The sequence below is a fragment of the Leuciscus leuciscus genome, assembly GCF_965113295.1.
Source record: "Leuciscus leuciscus genome assembly, chromosome: 17".
Classification (NCBI taxonomy): domain Eukaryota; kingdom Metazoa; phylum Chordata; class Actinopteri; order Cypriniformes; family Leuciscidae; genus Leuciscus; species Leuciscus leuciscus.
The window spans coordinates 3,307,232-3,323,905 of NC_138741.1; the positions used below are offsets into that span (position 1 = coordinate 3,307,232).

The following is a 16,674-nucleotide window of genomic DNA, read 5'->3' on the forward strand; positions in this document are numbered from 1 at the left end:
GTGTGTCTGTGCATGTGGATTTGTATGTGTGTGTATGGGTGTGTGTCTGTGCGTGTGGATGTCAGTGTGTGTGCATGCTTGCGTTTGTTTGTATTCCTGCATGTGTGTGTGTGACAGTATCATCCTAAACCAGCAACCCTTCGCTCAACAGCACCATCTACAGGCCGATGAGTGTACAGTCACTAAATGTGCACATAAATGAATTTATTTTATACCCCCCCATGGATGAAATTCTACAAAACTTAGCAGAGGATACCCCCAGAGGATGTCAAGTTAATCATACACATGAAATATGGTGCAGTTCTGAACATCTCCACTGAAGATAGGGGCGATTAAAGCAGAATAATATTGCATTTTCATTTTTTATGGGAGGGGCGCAAATCACAAATGAGTGATTATGGGCTAGGTTGATGTGGGCCCTTAAGAGCAACATACCATAAAAATTTCTTCATCCTCGGTGCCACGGTTCAGGTAGTTATTTAGGAAAAACTGCATTTTTGGGGGTTTGGGGGGGCCCAGCGCGGGGGGGGGGGGGGGGGGGATAATAATAAATAATAAACGCGTAACCGCTAACGATGCGGGCCCACTGGTGCGGAGCCAGCATTTTCAATAATTCCTTTGGAAGTTGAGCTTCACGCTCACGCGGTGCATTGTGTGATTGACAACGAACCGGAGAAAGTGTTGAGCGTCAAAAGGTTGGGCAGTTTATGCAAATTATAAAGCAAAACGGGTGGCAGCCAATGGCTGTGAGGTTTGGGTGACATCTGTCTTGAGCGTTTAAAAATATGCCGGTTGTCCTGAAATTTATGCTGAATTTAGTGCATTAATTATTATTATTATTTATTTTATTTTTTTACACAGTGGATGCTTTGTTGTTATATGTTAAATATTGACATCAGAGCCAGGCGGACCGCACTCGGACACATTTCTAACCGGCATGCATCTCGCGCTGATCACCGGTGATCGGTTCTGCGCAGATTTTGCTCATTTCAAACAAGCCTAAAATCACTACTAATCACGGGATAGGTACTGGACAGGAAAAATGTCAGCGGGAGTGGGCGGGACCAACTTTATACACAAATATACCGTTCATATAAATAAACTATACATTTTAATTTTGAACTCAATTCTAGTTTCCCTTCATATTTATGCTCTCCTGATTGCTGAATGACGTGCTCCACCCGTAACAGTTTGTGGTGGTAATGCACCAAGTTGATATCCCAATGCACACACCACTAATAATAAAGGAGAATGCGGCGGTTTCCCCATGCACTTTTGTAGCCGCGAAAATCATAATCAAAACGGAGTCAGACATGAAAGCCACGCTGCAGAAATGATACTCAGTTGTGCTCACCGACATTCTGCCAAGTCTGAAGTAACCAACATTTTTTACGAGCTGAGAAAGACGGCATAATGCGCGCGTGCCTGTGACTGTGTGTGTGTTTGCATGGATGATTTATATGAAATTTAATGTGCATTGTTTAAGATGGCTTTCAGTTCAATAAAATAACAAACAACTACATTTTGGATTTTTATTCAACTAAGGTGGGGATCCTGTGATCTATTTATTTATTTTTTTTACCGTAACTGACAGATTCCGGGAGTGGGAGTGATTCTTCTGGGATTGGGACAGGACGGGATTTTGCCCCAGTTTTTTTTCGTGGGATTGGGATGGGACGGGATTTTTTTTCTGGGAGTGTGATGGGATAGGTTTGAAAATCCACTCCCATGCTAAGGATCGCAGTGTGAACGTAGCCGCCTTAATGTCTTCTAAAAAGCACCTGAGCTCACATAAATAATAGAGATTCATAAATATATTTAAAATACAAATCACATAGACAAAATAGTTACTTTGAGTAAATTTAGTATAATCACTTAAGTCTGTGTGCACGCATCATATAGGCTCCATACATGATGCAACATAAATGAGCTGCAAGGAAAACAATAACTGTCCCGTTTTTATTCTTCACTGTGTATTTTTAATTCTTTGGATGTGTAATAACACTTTATTACTTGACTACTTCTGATTTAATTCCACAATGAGAGAGATAAATCAACATATTGATAAAACATTTTTTCAGTTTCAAGAGGTGGAAAGGATGAAGTTGCACTGATCACAGGTAAAGTCTAAACATTTTATGACCGAAACCAGAAATACTGAGACAGCATTACAATTCACTTAATACCTTTCCAAGTTTTTTCCAATAAGGTTATTTTAATGCATCCACAAAACCATCGCATAAAACATGGAGACCTCTTGTGGCTGATGGGATACATTGTACACACATGCATCATTTAGTATATAAATGATTTGTTTTATTTTTACACAATAAAACGTCTTAATTCCCAGTAAAGGTCAGTTTTAACCTTAAGGACTTTGTAGAAACTTTTACCTGCATTTGTAGTCACATTTTTAGTAATGCAAAAATTGTCAAAAACAAATTCCAACTTGACATTAATGCATTGACAAACTTCCCTTATAAAACAAAAAGTACAGTAGTACCATGGTAAAGTGATGGAGTTAGATGGTAATACCACAGTACTTTGCTGCAGTGTTATAAAATAATTAATAACAACAATAATAATAATAATAATAATAATAATAAAACTTAGACCAAGCTAACATTTCTAATTTTCATTTACGTACTAGAATTACTACAACTTAAAAATAAGGCAATATACAGTACGGGTCAAAAGTTTGGACACATTACTATTTTTAATGTTTTTGAAAGAAGTTTCTTCTGCTCATCAAGCCTGCATTTATTTGATCAAAAATACAGAATTTTTTTTTTTTTATATTGTGATATTACAATTTAAAATAATTGGTTTTCAATTTATTATACTTTAAATTATCATTTATTTCTGTGATCAAAGCTGAATTTTCAGGATCATTACTCCAGTCTATCACATGATCCTTTAGCAATCATTCTAATATGATGATTCATTATCAAAGTTGGAAACAGTTCTGCTGCTTAATTTTTTTTCATAACCTGTGATACTTTTTTAGGATACTTTGATGAATAAAAAAAATAAAAAAAAAATAAAAAAAAAGCAAATTTAAAAAAAATAGAAATCTTTTGCAACAACAATATACACTACTGGTCAGTCATTTGGGGTCATACATTTTTTTTTTCTTGCTTTTTAAAAAAAAATCAATACTTTTATTCAGCAAGGATGTGTTAAATTGATCAAAAGTGATAGTAAAGAAGATTTATATTATTAGAATAAAATTTTTTTTAAATTTTTTTTTATAAATGCAGTTCTTTTTAACCTTTTATTCATCAAATATATTAGGCAGCAGAACTGTGTCCAACACTCATAATAAATCAGAATATTAGAATGATTGCTAAAGGATCATGTGATAGACTGGAGTAATGATCCTGAAAATCCAGCTTTGATCACAGAAATAAATGATAATTTAGAGTATAATAAATTGAAAACCAATTATTTTAAATAGTAATAATATATCACAATATTACATTTTTTCCCCCTGTATTTTTGATCAAATAAATGCAGGCTTGATGAGCAGAAGAAACTTCTTTCAAAAACATTAAAAATAGTAATGTTTCCAAACTTTTGGCCTGTACTGTAGATTTTTAAACCCACAAAAAAAATACTAGTAAAAATTACAAAAGCACATACAATTACTTAAACGTAACATTCATTTTATATATATATATATATATATATATATATATATATATATATATATATATATATATATATATATATATAACCATAATAGCATATAAATAATATGCAAATAACATTCTGTACTTAATACAGAAAAACAATTTATGCTCTTCAAATCCTCCTTCCACCCAGTGTGAAATAAGATAGACAAAGCATTGCTTTAACAACTTAAAATATTTATTTTCTGAATGAAAAATATAGTTGTTTACAATGGGATATAATTTAGCTCTTCTGACAGCTGTACATCATCAGAACACACACTCATGATGATGGCGGCAAGTTTAATATGGTTAAAAGTTAATAACACTTAAAATCAGCCATATAAACAGTATGTGCTATTAATATACATGTATTCCAAAAAGCAGCTCTGGGAAGGGCTTTAACAGTCCAGTTTTCAGCTTTGTTCATAAATTGTCTTGAATCTCCGTTTTCCAGTTCAGATGAACACTGATCACGGGCCGCACACACACACACTAAACACGAGCAAACGTCCATCGTCGCAACAGTTTGCCTAAATCTAGAGCAATAAAACTCAACATGAATAATGAAAAGGTTCTGAGACAGACATTGTGCTTTTGTAACCATTTACTCAAACACTTACATGACTTTCACCTCATATAGTACTGACGGATAAATGCGGATTCAAGCCATCGTGTAGATATGTTCAGATCAATTGAACTGTTAAACGTATTAGTTCATTCACGATTTGAAGTGATATTCAGAATTCAGATGCATAATATACTGTGAAAAAAAGTGATTGTCCTTCACACAAAAAGAAAAAAAAAAAGAAAAAAAAAGGACATTGCTGTTGTTTTACGCACCATTCAGAGCTTTAGAGTGAATTTCAGGTCATATTTCAGCCCAAAAATCTAACGAAAAAATATTATTATAACTATTTTATATTTTGCATGGAAAATAAAGCCTATTTTGGGACAATTTTCAGCAATGTGAAAAATCTCATTACTGGAATTCAGTAATTCATCAGGACACAATAAATTAAATTCATCACAACAAATACTTTCAATTGCACTTACTTAAATTGCATTGTTTTTTTTTTTTACTTTTGTTTGTGAAGTGAAATATGACCTGGATATTTTCTGTGAAATTCACTTATGGCAAAATCAGCATAAAATAAAAAAAATTAAATAAAAAAAACGTCATAATGAATCTATCGATTCGCATGAAGTCTTGGTTTGAATGGGTGTGTAACGGCATCATTACAGTGGAAAGTAGCATCAATCAGCGCTGCTATAATAATAATTAAAGGATTATAAGACCTGATTGCAATGTGAATTAAAACGCCAAGGGCCTAAACTATCTGATGTGGCACGTTGTGCTTGGTTAATGCAGTTTCACAGTGTTTTAAGACTTGAAGATAAGAGAAGTAAATGAACTCAATATGCTGAAAATTCTTTGGTAAACCATCATAGCTGGTGTGTGTGTGTGTGTGTAAGTCACAAACCGTTAACAATATACCCAACACTATTGTTCACTCCAATCCACAAGTCAAGTCTGTGACGCTCTTTGGTGCGTCGGGTTATTGAATGCTGGTGGCAGAAAGAGCTGAAAAAATACAAACACAACCCTAATGCAAAGAGAAAGCCTTTCTGATTATGATACGTAGAATACATTTGAGAGTTTTTCATATACAATTGTAATACATATTGTAAATTATTTATAGGTTGCGTCTGCGGACAGAAAATAAACCCTCCCGTCTTTGGCTGCATTCGAACTCGAGATGCGTCTGATCAGTGAAACCCATTCGTAGAGTTACACACTCATGACATAAATCTCAAGAAACAGCTTTAACACTGGACGTGAAACTCCCGGAGTCCTGTAACATCCATCCCATGATGCAACAAGGTGAATCTCATGAAAACAAACAAGTCGTTTTATTAAGCGTATAGAAAAGCACGTTTTTGCCTTTACTTTCATGAAAATTGAACGCATTGTCCATCGTATTAATATATTTTGGGGCTTTTTCGTGAGATTCACCCGATCATTTCTACTGAAGTGAAATCCACACACGTCTTTAAACACCGTGTCCGCCGTTTTCGTTTTGGCGTGCTAAACCTTCATGCGTAAACTAGTAAAATCCACGAGGAACCCGGTATAAAAGAACCACTGCAGTTCAGCGCATCATATTAAATAACAGCTGCGTCATTCAGCGTCTATGTACAGCAAAATAAAAGTGCTGGGACTGGCGTCCGCGATCACGTGTAAAAGCCCACAGGGAAATCTGTGAATAATACTGGATAAAGAGAGCGCGGCGCAGTGTCCTTCATACGTGCCCCGTCACTAATACTGTGAGGAAGCGAAGCCGCGCCGGCGCCGGCCCGATGCGATGCGTTCACGGCTCCGGCGGACTGAGAGGTCGTGAGAGGGCTCATGGGACATGAGCCAGCACTGGTCTCAGATCAGTCTGGAGTTTCTCAGGAACTGAATGAGCACTTTGTAGATGAAGGTGTACTGTGAGAGCGTCTGCACCATCATCATGCGTTGCTGTCGCAGCAAAGTCAGAACAGTCGGGACGTCCAGCATCTGTTCGGAAACAACCACGCATCGTCAGACCTCACCTTTACATTCTGAATCTCAAACATGTTTTAGAATATTAGATAAATAGGCAAAGCAATGCATACTTGTGTGTATATATACAAATAATTTCATACGCAATGGAAATTCAAAGGGCTGTACATAAAATTATACATATAAAAAGGCACAAATTCAAAACACATTTTTTTGTAACAAACGAATACGATCAATAGTAAAATATATATAATTACATTTAATTTAATAACATCTACTTAAATAACATTTAATATTAGAATAATTAAAAAAAAAAATTTAATATTAACTTTAGTTTTGAACTCGTGTCTTGTAACATGAATCTGTTTTTGCACTGATATTAGACTGATTTATTTATTTGAAACAAATCATTTACACAAATATTAAAATATTGTATATAGAAGAGAAGACAAAAGAAAAGAAAGTGTTGGTATTAATGGATCAATGTACAAAAAAAAATTAAAAAAAAATACACATAAATAAAATATATAAATATAAACTATAAACTATATTAATCATTTAATTATAACATTTAATATTAAAGTAAAATAATATTTCTATGTATTTAGGTTTAACTCGAGTGTTTTATGAATCTGTTTTTGAACTGATAGACTGATTCATTCAGTTGCTACAAATCCTTTACATAAGATTAAAATATTGCATATTATACAAAATTAAAATTAAAAATAAATCACATTATTTTAATAATTACATTTAATTAAACATTTCATATTAAATTATAATCATTAAAATATAACAAAAATTATATTTATCAAAATTTCCAATTTTGCACTGATATCAGAGGGATATACATATTAATTTGAATACATTCTTAAATTATTTAAATAATTTAATAAATAATTATTAATTTAAATTAAATTAATAAATTTTGTTTGATTTGTAAATCCACATATTTTTCAAAAACAATCTTCTTTTTTTTAATAAAATTTTTTCAATTGAAAAAAGAAATCAATGTGTGATCTATACCATTAACATTATATTACATTTCTCATACTGTGACAGGATTACAGTGCAACCCAATAAACTATATTTATGATCCCTAGGTCAAATTTTCATATAATGTTTTACAATGTTAAACGACGTCAATGTGTCAATGGCTGAACGATTGACCCCAGGTTACACAACAGCACCGCAGTCTGTGCTTCCGCCCCTCGCTTTCGTCATATTAAATCATGTGCCGTAAACTGTGACTAAGGTCTCAGTGAGGTTCAAACCTGTCCAGCCACATGCCTACATATGCAGAAAATGTCGTCATCTCTATTCCTAGCAACCATGTGTTTTGTAAGCTGAAGCAGAAGTGTAACATTTCTTTCTGCCCTGATGCCTACGGTGAGCAGTGTGTGTAGTTTACCCCGGTAACCGTGACCATTTCACCCTGAGATGCTCTGATTCTGTGATGCCATTGTAAGCACAGGACCATATGTACCTCATTATGTTCCAGACAAGCGATCATGATCTCAGACAGGATGACCACACCAGTGCGTCCCACCCCAGCACTGCAGTGCACCAGAACCGGCAGGTTTGTGTTCTTTGGGTCGCTGGAGCTGTTGGTGTGTCGCCTCACGGACTGGATCTCCTCCAAGTACGCTAAGACACAGAAATAGAGCAGTTTAAAGAGACACGCCAGGATAAAACACTCAACAGTTATGCAGCTTAAAGTCATGCATGATGAACGTCACCACAACTATGTTTCTTCAATCATTATGTTCAACAATTCAAGAGAATACTTTCACTTTTCTTTCTGGTCTACTAACAGAGAAATGTACAATTTGTCCAGACAATATGAATATGAAAACTACAAACAAACTCATTTGCAGATCCGAACACCACCTGTGACGTCTTGAGTGCCAAAAGCAGTGATGTTTGATCTGAAGAAAGCCTGTTATCTGTAGATGTGTTTCCATTACAGATTTGCGCAAAACTTTTGTGGTTTTTTTCTAAACGTCGGCAAAAAGCGATTGCGAAATGACGGCGTTTCCATTAACCGATGTTATGCCACTAAAACTTCATTTTTTCATCTCACAAGTCATTCCAAAAATCATAGCAACGGACGTTTGTAGGTTTATATATCTCAGCCACTGCACTGGCCATTATTATTAATCAAAGGAGACGTATGTGTGTTATCCAATCATTAGTGGCCAGGAAAGACTCTTATACTGTGAGCGGCACATATGAGGAGTTTCTGGGTGTTTCTCCCTCAGATCTGCGTCGAGGTCTTGATTGTGGCATTTCTTTGAGGTTTAGAATCCAGTATTCCTGTAATTCTTTTGTCTTTTATGAATTTAATAAAGAGCTCTGTCTCGTATTCTGTCCAAACACACCGCGTCATCTACGTCAGGTGACCTGTAAATGCACAAAAACTGTTTCCAGTGCAGTTTTGCGCAATATTTGTTTTTCAAATTGCCTGAAAAACCTCCTCATGCGAGCGGGAAAACTTTTTTGCGTGCGAAATTGACGTGTTTCCATTGGGCGTATTTTCAATGCGCAATTTCAATTTGAGAAATTTGAAGAGTAATGGAAACGCGGCTACTGTTACACCGTGTCCTAACTACACGCGACGCGCGATAAAAGGCGTCTTTTCCATGTTAATCAGAGTTTTTGTCCTATACAGTCGTGATGGCGACACACGACGATTCTATTTTAGACGTCGCGCTGGTAAAACAAACACAAAGTGTGGCATTGACAATCTCAAGCACTGTTTATGTGCTTTATTTAATGTTAAAAGCGTGTCATGTGACTCTAAATATCATTTAGAGCTCCAGCTTTGAAGCTGTAAAAGCAACAATGGATAATTCACCTCAGATCTTGAAATTAAACAAATGGAAACAAGAACGTTCAAACTGTGAACAAATAAGTGTATTCTTTGACAAAGATTGTTTTAGTTACTCAGTAGCCTATGCATTTTGAATAATGTTTAAATGGTGTAATATTTGTGAATTTGATTATGTAGCACTTTTCCATTTTCTTGCGAGTGCCGTCAAGATTACTCTCTGGTGCCGCGAGACTCCGCCCACATGCTGTTCTGATTGGCTGTGGGTTTTGATTGATTTTGACGCGTCACGTCTAGTGTGGACAGACAAACTATCTGTCGCTGGAACCTTATCGCATCGTGTCTGGTTAGGACACGGTGTTATACTTACAAAGAAAGCCTTTAAAGTCCTCCGGGCAGCCGTGATCGGGCCAGTCTGTGTACTGCAGGTGCCAGACGGTTCGCTCCTGTCCTGTGAGGAGGTGTTTGATCTTCAGGCCCGTTGTGGCGTAGCACCCCGAGTCCGTACGGAAGCGTGTGGTGATCTTAAATCGTCCGTAAGTAACAGTGTTGTGGCGAGAACCCAGACGAGGCCAATAGCGGAAACTCTTCTCACGACCTCCTTCCTGCAGGTCAGGAAACAGAACAAGCCGGTTTGAGGATGCAAAGATTTTATTTTTATTTAGTGCCATGTCAGCATTCAAAGCTATTTTCATGGCAAAAATTTAATTACAAAAATACAAATATCATATAAATACAATAAAAAAACAAACAAACAAAAACAGCAAGTCAAATTACACAAGATTTTTTTAATTAACATATAAAATAAAAAAATAAAAAAGGTAACCCTGAGGTGACTTCATAAAAGAGCATTCTACTTGTATTAAGTCCAGGACAATCTAATAAAATATGTTTAACAGTTTGGGGAATCTTACAAAACATGCATAAAGTTGGGTCTTCTTCACCTTTAAGCATAAAAGCTTAATTTCATTTGATGAACCAAAATCCAAAGAAACGTTATTTTAGTCCATGCTGTTTTCAGCTGATGCGTGCCGTGAACAAACATTATTTTTAAATTGTAGAACCTGCCATCCAATAAACTGCAAGCTTTGTGACTTTAGATATATAAAAATTTACTGAAGTGAATCCCGTCACATGTAATCGCTCGATAAGTGTTTCAACCGCGGAAAGAAGGATAAATCAGCTTGAGAACAATGTCACGTAATGTACATTTTACTGCAGGAAAGCCATTCAATGTCCATAACCTCGACAGTCAGCTAAGTCAGAACATAATATCATTATATTTTTACTTAATCTGTTCTTTAATATTTAATGTATGTTTGAATGAATCCATCATTATGACAGGCACTACTTAACAAATTGAAGTAAAAACTATTATATCATTAATTGTAAAGTTATTATTATAAAAACTACCTTATATGCAATTAAAATGCTTCTACACAAATCAATCGTATCCTTTAATATTACAGTAATGTACTAGCTGACAGGATTCCCTGTATGGTTTAAAGCATTAGTTGTAGAGATTACACAATTTTTCATTTGAGAAAACTTGACATGTACTGTATCTGAGATATATATATATTAGGGCTGTGAAAAGATTAATCACATCCAAAATAAAAGATTGTGTTTACATAATATATGTGTGTGATCTGTGTATAATTATTTTGTATATATAAATACACACACATGCATGTACATATTTAAGATGATACAGAACATGTCAATTATTCTCAAGTGAATACACTTTTTATTAATCGATATCTAATCAAATCAGGATTGGAATTGAAACAAATCACAATCTTGTGAATCGAAATCAAATCATGAAATTTGTGTCAGTACCCAGAGACCTAAAGTAATAACAACCAACATTTCCTTTCCGTGCATGCAGAGATGTGTTTTAATGTTCACCTCCTCCGCTGTGACCATGCCGATGATGGCAACTCCTTGTTCCCAAACCATTTGCCAGAAGTCTTGGCAGGTGCTGGAAAGCGGACCCTGAGATGCGATATAACTCCACTCTTTACCTCTGACCGTAACCTGGTAAACACAGCGGCACAAATCACAATATGAAGGCTGATTAATCTGATATAAATCAACGCATAAATAAAATATAGCTGCAAGCATCAATTATTGGGGTCCGAGCACTTTAAGACCTTCAAGTGCATGCATAAAAATATAGGCTATGCATAATTTAGCAAGCCTGAACGAACCTAAATCTAAGCTATTTCAGGTCATTTACAATAGAAATGTAGCATTTTATCATTCAGAACTGTTATATGCCTGATCACCATAAAGTTTTGAATGCTTCTTAGGCTACGTTTACACGTGGATGGCTATTTTCATAAACGGACATTTCTCCCCTCTTCGTTTTCAAAAATAACATCGTGCACACGAACCTGTGTATATGCTGTCAAGAGCATGCCAAACCTGTAGGTGGCAGTGTAACGAGAAGCTCAAGCCCACCTTAGCCAATCAGAATCCCGAAAATGGTCACATTCTGTGACGTCGCTGCCTAAAACTCCGTTTTTCTCAGTTTACATGCAAACGTGCAAACGAAGATTTTCAAAATCTCCACTCTGGCCGGAGTTTTTAGAAAGAATCGGTTTCATTGGCGAATCCTCCGTTTGCGTGTAAACGAAGGGTGCAAACGAAGGGAAATGTCTCCGTTTTTCAAAATAACCATGTACGTGTAAACGGGGCCTTAGACTAAGTGTTGTCCATTTTTGTTTCGATCACTGTAGCGCCACCATGTGGCCAATCAGGGCAAGACGATTGTTTCACCAACCCTTTAAACCAGTTTCAGATCCCTAGGATTACAGTTTGATCTGCACAATCAGTTTTATGGCATAACAATAATAATAATTATTATTATTTACAAAACATCAGGGTTTCAGCAGTTTGTGCTTAGACTTTGGTAGTACGTCATTAATATCTCTAGTATTATGGTCTGTATTATAAAAATTTGTATGAAATCAGCAGGGTTGAACTCCTAAAATTGAATACAATGTCCTGAAGTATCGATGCATAATGTGCACAGATGGACAGCTCACCCTGATGTGTGAGGCGTTGATGTAGCCCGTGTTGTTCTCTTTGGTGGGCACCAGCTCCACACGCGTGTCGTCATACGGCAGGACATCCTGGAAGCGGTTCCTGTCGCTGTTCTCGGGCATCTGAGCGATAGTGCACTCACAGTTGGGCCGCTTTTTGTGCACCTGCTCATACTCTGTGAACACCATCCCCTGCTCCATTCGCTGCTCCAGGATCTTACACTGCAGGAAACACACAGGACGTGAGCGTCTGTTCAGAACGTGATGTCACACAGCATGCTAACAGCGAGCAATGATGTATGACAAAATGAAACGCACTCTCAAAATTCCCCACTCAATAAGTATTTTAGTTGCTATACCATTGAACATCTGCCCTCAACAGAACTGCTAGTTGATGACTTCACTATATGTATGGTATAAGGACACAAGCCGTTGAAGCTCCGCCCCCCTGTGCCGGGAGCAGCAGCTCATTTGCATTTAAAGGGACAGACACAAAAACGGTGCGTTTTTGCTCACCCTCAAAAAGTGACCATTTTAACATGCTATATAAAAATATCTGTGGGGTATTCTGAGCTAAAACTTCACAGACACACTCTGGGGACATCAGAGACTTATTTTACATCTTGTGAAAAGGGCATTAACCCCCTGAGGTCGGCTGTATCGCCGGCGATACCAGCTCGCTTTTTTTTTATTAGTGTAAAAGAAACTCATAAATACTCTGTTGACTTTGATTTTCCATAGGAGTTTCATACATCAATCGATTCTGTTAAATGTGTATTATTTTTGTGTATACTCACAATAAAAACAAAGTGTTGTGCTTTTTGCCAAATAAAGAAAAATAAACACGAAGCGAGTTCTGCCTTCTCTCTGCCAGTGAAGTCCATTCTGAAACGCGTCCGAAAATTAACAATAACTCAGCGAATACTCAGTCAAACAGACATACAGACAGACAGGCATGAAGCTTGAATTCTCTTCTTTTAAATGAAGTCATTTATATAAAAAAACAATTATTCTCATCTTGTGAAATCTGTATTAAAAGAGAGCGATTCCAGTCGAGCTCATCTCATCTCATTACGTTATAATCGGCCCCGCCCACGGAGAGCGCGCGCTATTCAAACGCAAATGGCTGAGGCAATCCTGTGAACGCCCCCATCAGCTCGAGAAAACACACACGTTTATTTAGATCATTACTTGTTTACACCGTCTTGCAGCGCTGTGAGGAATAATACTAATCGAAAATGTCCCTCAGAAGTGCGGGTATATCGAGGAGCGAGCTGAGGAATACAAGTAAGTTTTTTCCTTCTCACGTGAATTTCTTCACGTGGGTTTCTGTTTATGAATGAATAAACGGCACAGATGCGCGCTGTTTACCACAGCTGGCAAAGACAGTTTAAATTTAAATCGCGTGTGTGAATGAATGATGATGTTTTAGCAAACTGTATTGCTATACTGAGATAAGTAAACATCGACTGAATGTTGAAATAAAATGTAGGCTATTTGTATAAGCAACGTATTAAACTGCAAATTAACAATATGCCCTAATATTTCATGAAAACAACGTTACAGTCAGACGAAATATGAAAGACAACATTTTGTTTAGTAGATTTGGGTACAGTTTTTACTGTAGAATATACTGCCACATCAAATAAGCTTTTGTTTAGCCATTTCTATATATAAAATACGATTTTTGTCAAAAATAAAGTCATCAACTAAGATGTTAGCTGTTCCAATGTTGGTTATATTCAAACTAATGAATACATAGATAAAATGTAGGGCCTATAATCATTTTTTTTTTACAAAGAAAGAGTACACTTGAAATATTGTTGAAATTGTAATTATTGTTGTAATTGTAACCATTTTAATAAAATAGCAAAACATATTTACAAGATAGATGTAAGCAAAATCTTAAATGGTCAATATAAGTCTTCTTCTAAATATATCTTTTGTCCTTTCATTGTGGCTCAGTCAGTGTCACACCTGAGTGAATGGCTCATCATTATGCAGAGTGGGTGTATTCTAAGGTGTAAACCACTCCTCGTTCACGCCCCCTCGCATATTGGCTTTCCAAGCAAAACCTGTTTTACATCAATTTAAATCAATGTATGGTTTTATGTGAACGATAAAGCAAGACTATTTTCACATAATTTTGAAGAAAAAACTATAGGCGACGACATCCATAAGTCAAAAGTCTTATTGCCACATATTTAGTATGTGTTTTGTGGTCTTATTTCAAAAATTTTAATTTTTAGTTTTTTCGATAACCACGCATAAACATTATTCTCTCAAAAATGAAAACATGTACATACATGTGGCTCACATATTATTGTAGTCCTGTTTGTGCTATATAGAGTGAATTTACACCTTTGCCATTAATATGTTTATAAGCAACTGAAAAAAGCACAAATGTCAGGGCATGTCAGAACACCCCCAGGGCCCAAAAAAACGCTCAGACTCCAGAGGGTTAAGCCAGTAAATTAAAATAGTTGATATATATCGTTATCAGCTTTTGTCTAGGTAGATTCATCTCTCGTCTCTGAGAAAATGTGCAACAGACGGCAAAATCTCTGTCAGTTTTTTGCTTTCACTTTTACTTTCAGAGAATAAAGAGCACGTTTACATACACATTCTTTACCCGGTTATGCTGAATAAGCCGACAGTGCATGTGATCATGTAAGTGCGTTAACCTGTTTTTCTTTATCAGAGTAAAGTCATAAACGGCTTAAGAATAAACCGATAGATTTTTGCCCTTCACCCTGATTTCTCCCGGCATGTAAACACGTTAACCTGCGTTCTTTGGGGTTACTGAAGTGTGCTGACAGGCTATATGACAGGAGAGCATTCTTACTGTGAATTTGAGCTCATCCAAGACAGAGCGAGCTTTTTACGCTAGCTATAGGGAGGAGGAAATATATCGCACACTAAATTATAAAAACGTGTTATCTCATGCAGAAGTACAGTCAAAATGCTGCATCTGTAACGGCATGAGAGGATAATATGTGACATGTTAAATGTTTTTAATGCTTTATTTAACATCACATCAGACATAATAAATGGAATACTCAAGAGTCAGATACACTTATTATTAGGTTATTAATGTTTATACCTCACTACCAGGAAATAACCTGATTTATTAATAAACACTCCTCCCTTGCTTGCGAAATAGAAAAAGAGATTACAATATTTTAAGGTGTCATTGTTACAGTGTATTTATATATTCAAGTACTGAGTAATATTAAGCAACTACACGTACTTAGGGTAGGGTTAGGGTTAAGTTAAGGGTTAGTTGCAAATGTAATTATGCATAATTTATTGTTATTACTATGGTAAGTACATGTAACATATGTAACAAGGACACTGTAAGAAAGTGTTACCGAAAAAGATGATAATTTTCCATGATTATAAAAAGTAGTAAGCAAATAAGTCAAGTCACCTTCATTTATATAGCGCTTTTAACAATATAGATTGTTTCAAAGCAGCTTTACAGTGATAATAGGAAGTTACAGTAACAGAGATTGTTTTGGCTTTACAGCCACTCTAGAATAAAGTTATTGTCCAGCTAAAGTTAGTTTGCAATAATAAGCAAATTAATGAGTAAATAAGTAAGCAGTCCACCACCAGCACTCAAACCGAAAGCAGAACTTACCCGCTCATCATTTGAGGCGTTCTCTGGGTCGTCCTTCCCTTCATCTGGCAGTGGCATTCTGGACAGAGTCAGGCCGTTCAGAGCCGCCAGCTTCAGGGGTCCCACCTTCTTGACCTCCGAGCGTTTCTTCATGCCCTTCATACCCGGAGAGAGAACGATGGAGAGAGCGAGAGAAGAAAACAGAGTCTGAGGATCGGGACCTGAGATACAGCTGTGGCTCTTTGGCAGAATGCAGCTTTTCAGGTCTAACGGCCTGTTGGGCCGCATTCTTCAAGTCACGCGTATAGAGTTACATTTCTGGGCTCACCCCAATGTACAAACACCTATTCTACATGCTGTCAAAATGAAAATAAAAGCCTGTGAAAGTGACACGTGACGGCCAAGTATGGTAACCCATACTTGGAATTTGACCTCTGCATTTAACCCATCCAAGTTAATGCACACACATTAGGAGCAGAGTAGTGAGTAGTTAACACACACACACACACTGCAAATGTGGATACACACACCCAGAGCAGCGGGCAGCCTTTGTGTGGGAGCGATTAGGGGTTAGGTGCCTTGCTCATGGGCACCTCAGTCATTTCCCACCGTCTCTGGAATCGAACCAGCAACCTTTGGGTCACCAGATCAACTCCCTAACCACTAGGCCATGACTGCCCCCCTGCACTGATTGCAATTTTCTTGGTCAATTCTGATTTTCGATTATCTGAATCTGCTAATTACGACTTTTGCAGTAAAAGCAAGTAAAAAGTCGGTAATAAAATAAGAACAAATAAACAAATTGCAAACAACAGCACAAATAAATGCAATAGAATAAAGAGAGATGTGAAATAAACACGCCTTTAAGTATTTTCAAGTGGGTCTAATAGTAGGTTAGTATTCTGGTAAGAAATACTACAGAAATTAAAGTAATCAAATGTAAATATTAACACTGG

General features: G+C 36.4%; 1 protein-coding gene across 2 annotated transcripts in view; it reads right to left on the reverse strand.

Moving 5' to 3' along the window:
* Window positions 1-3,848: 3,848 nt before the first annotated feature.
* The window catches only part of ptpn21 (protein tyrosine phosphatase non-receptor type 21), a 41,664-nt gene continuing 28,838 nt past the window's right edge, over window positions 3,849-16,674 (reverse strand). For both annotated transcript variants that reach the window (XM_082143732.1, XM_082143733.1), the window contains 6 exons: window positions 15,740-15,874; window positions 12,100-12,318; window positions 10,958-11,086; window positions 9,420-9,654; window positions 7,706-7,866; window positions 3,849-6,234 (listed from right to left, as the gene is read on the reverse strand). In XM_082143732.1, the coding sequence (XP_081999858.1) occupies window positions 6,106-6,234; window positions 7,706-7,866; window positions 9,420-9,654; window positions 10,958-11,086; window positions 12,100-12,318; window positions 15,740-15,874 (1,008 nt within the window). In that variant the 3' untranslated portion in view covers window positions 3,849-6,105. The remainder of the gene's footprint in view (window positions 6,235-7,705; window positions 7,867-9,419; window positions 9,655-10,957; window positions 11,087-12,099; window positions 12,319-15,739; window positions 15,875-16,674) is intronic.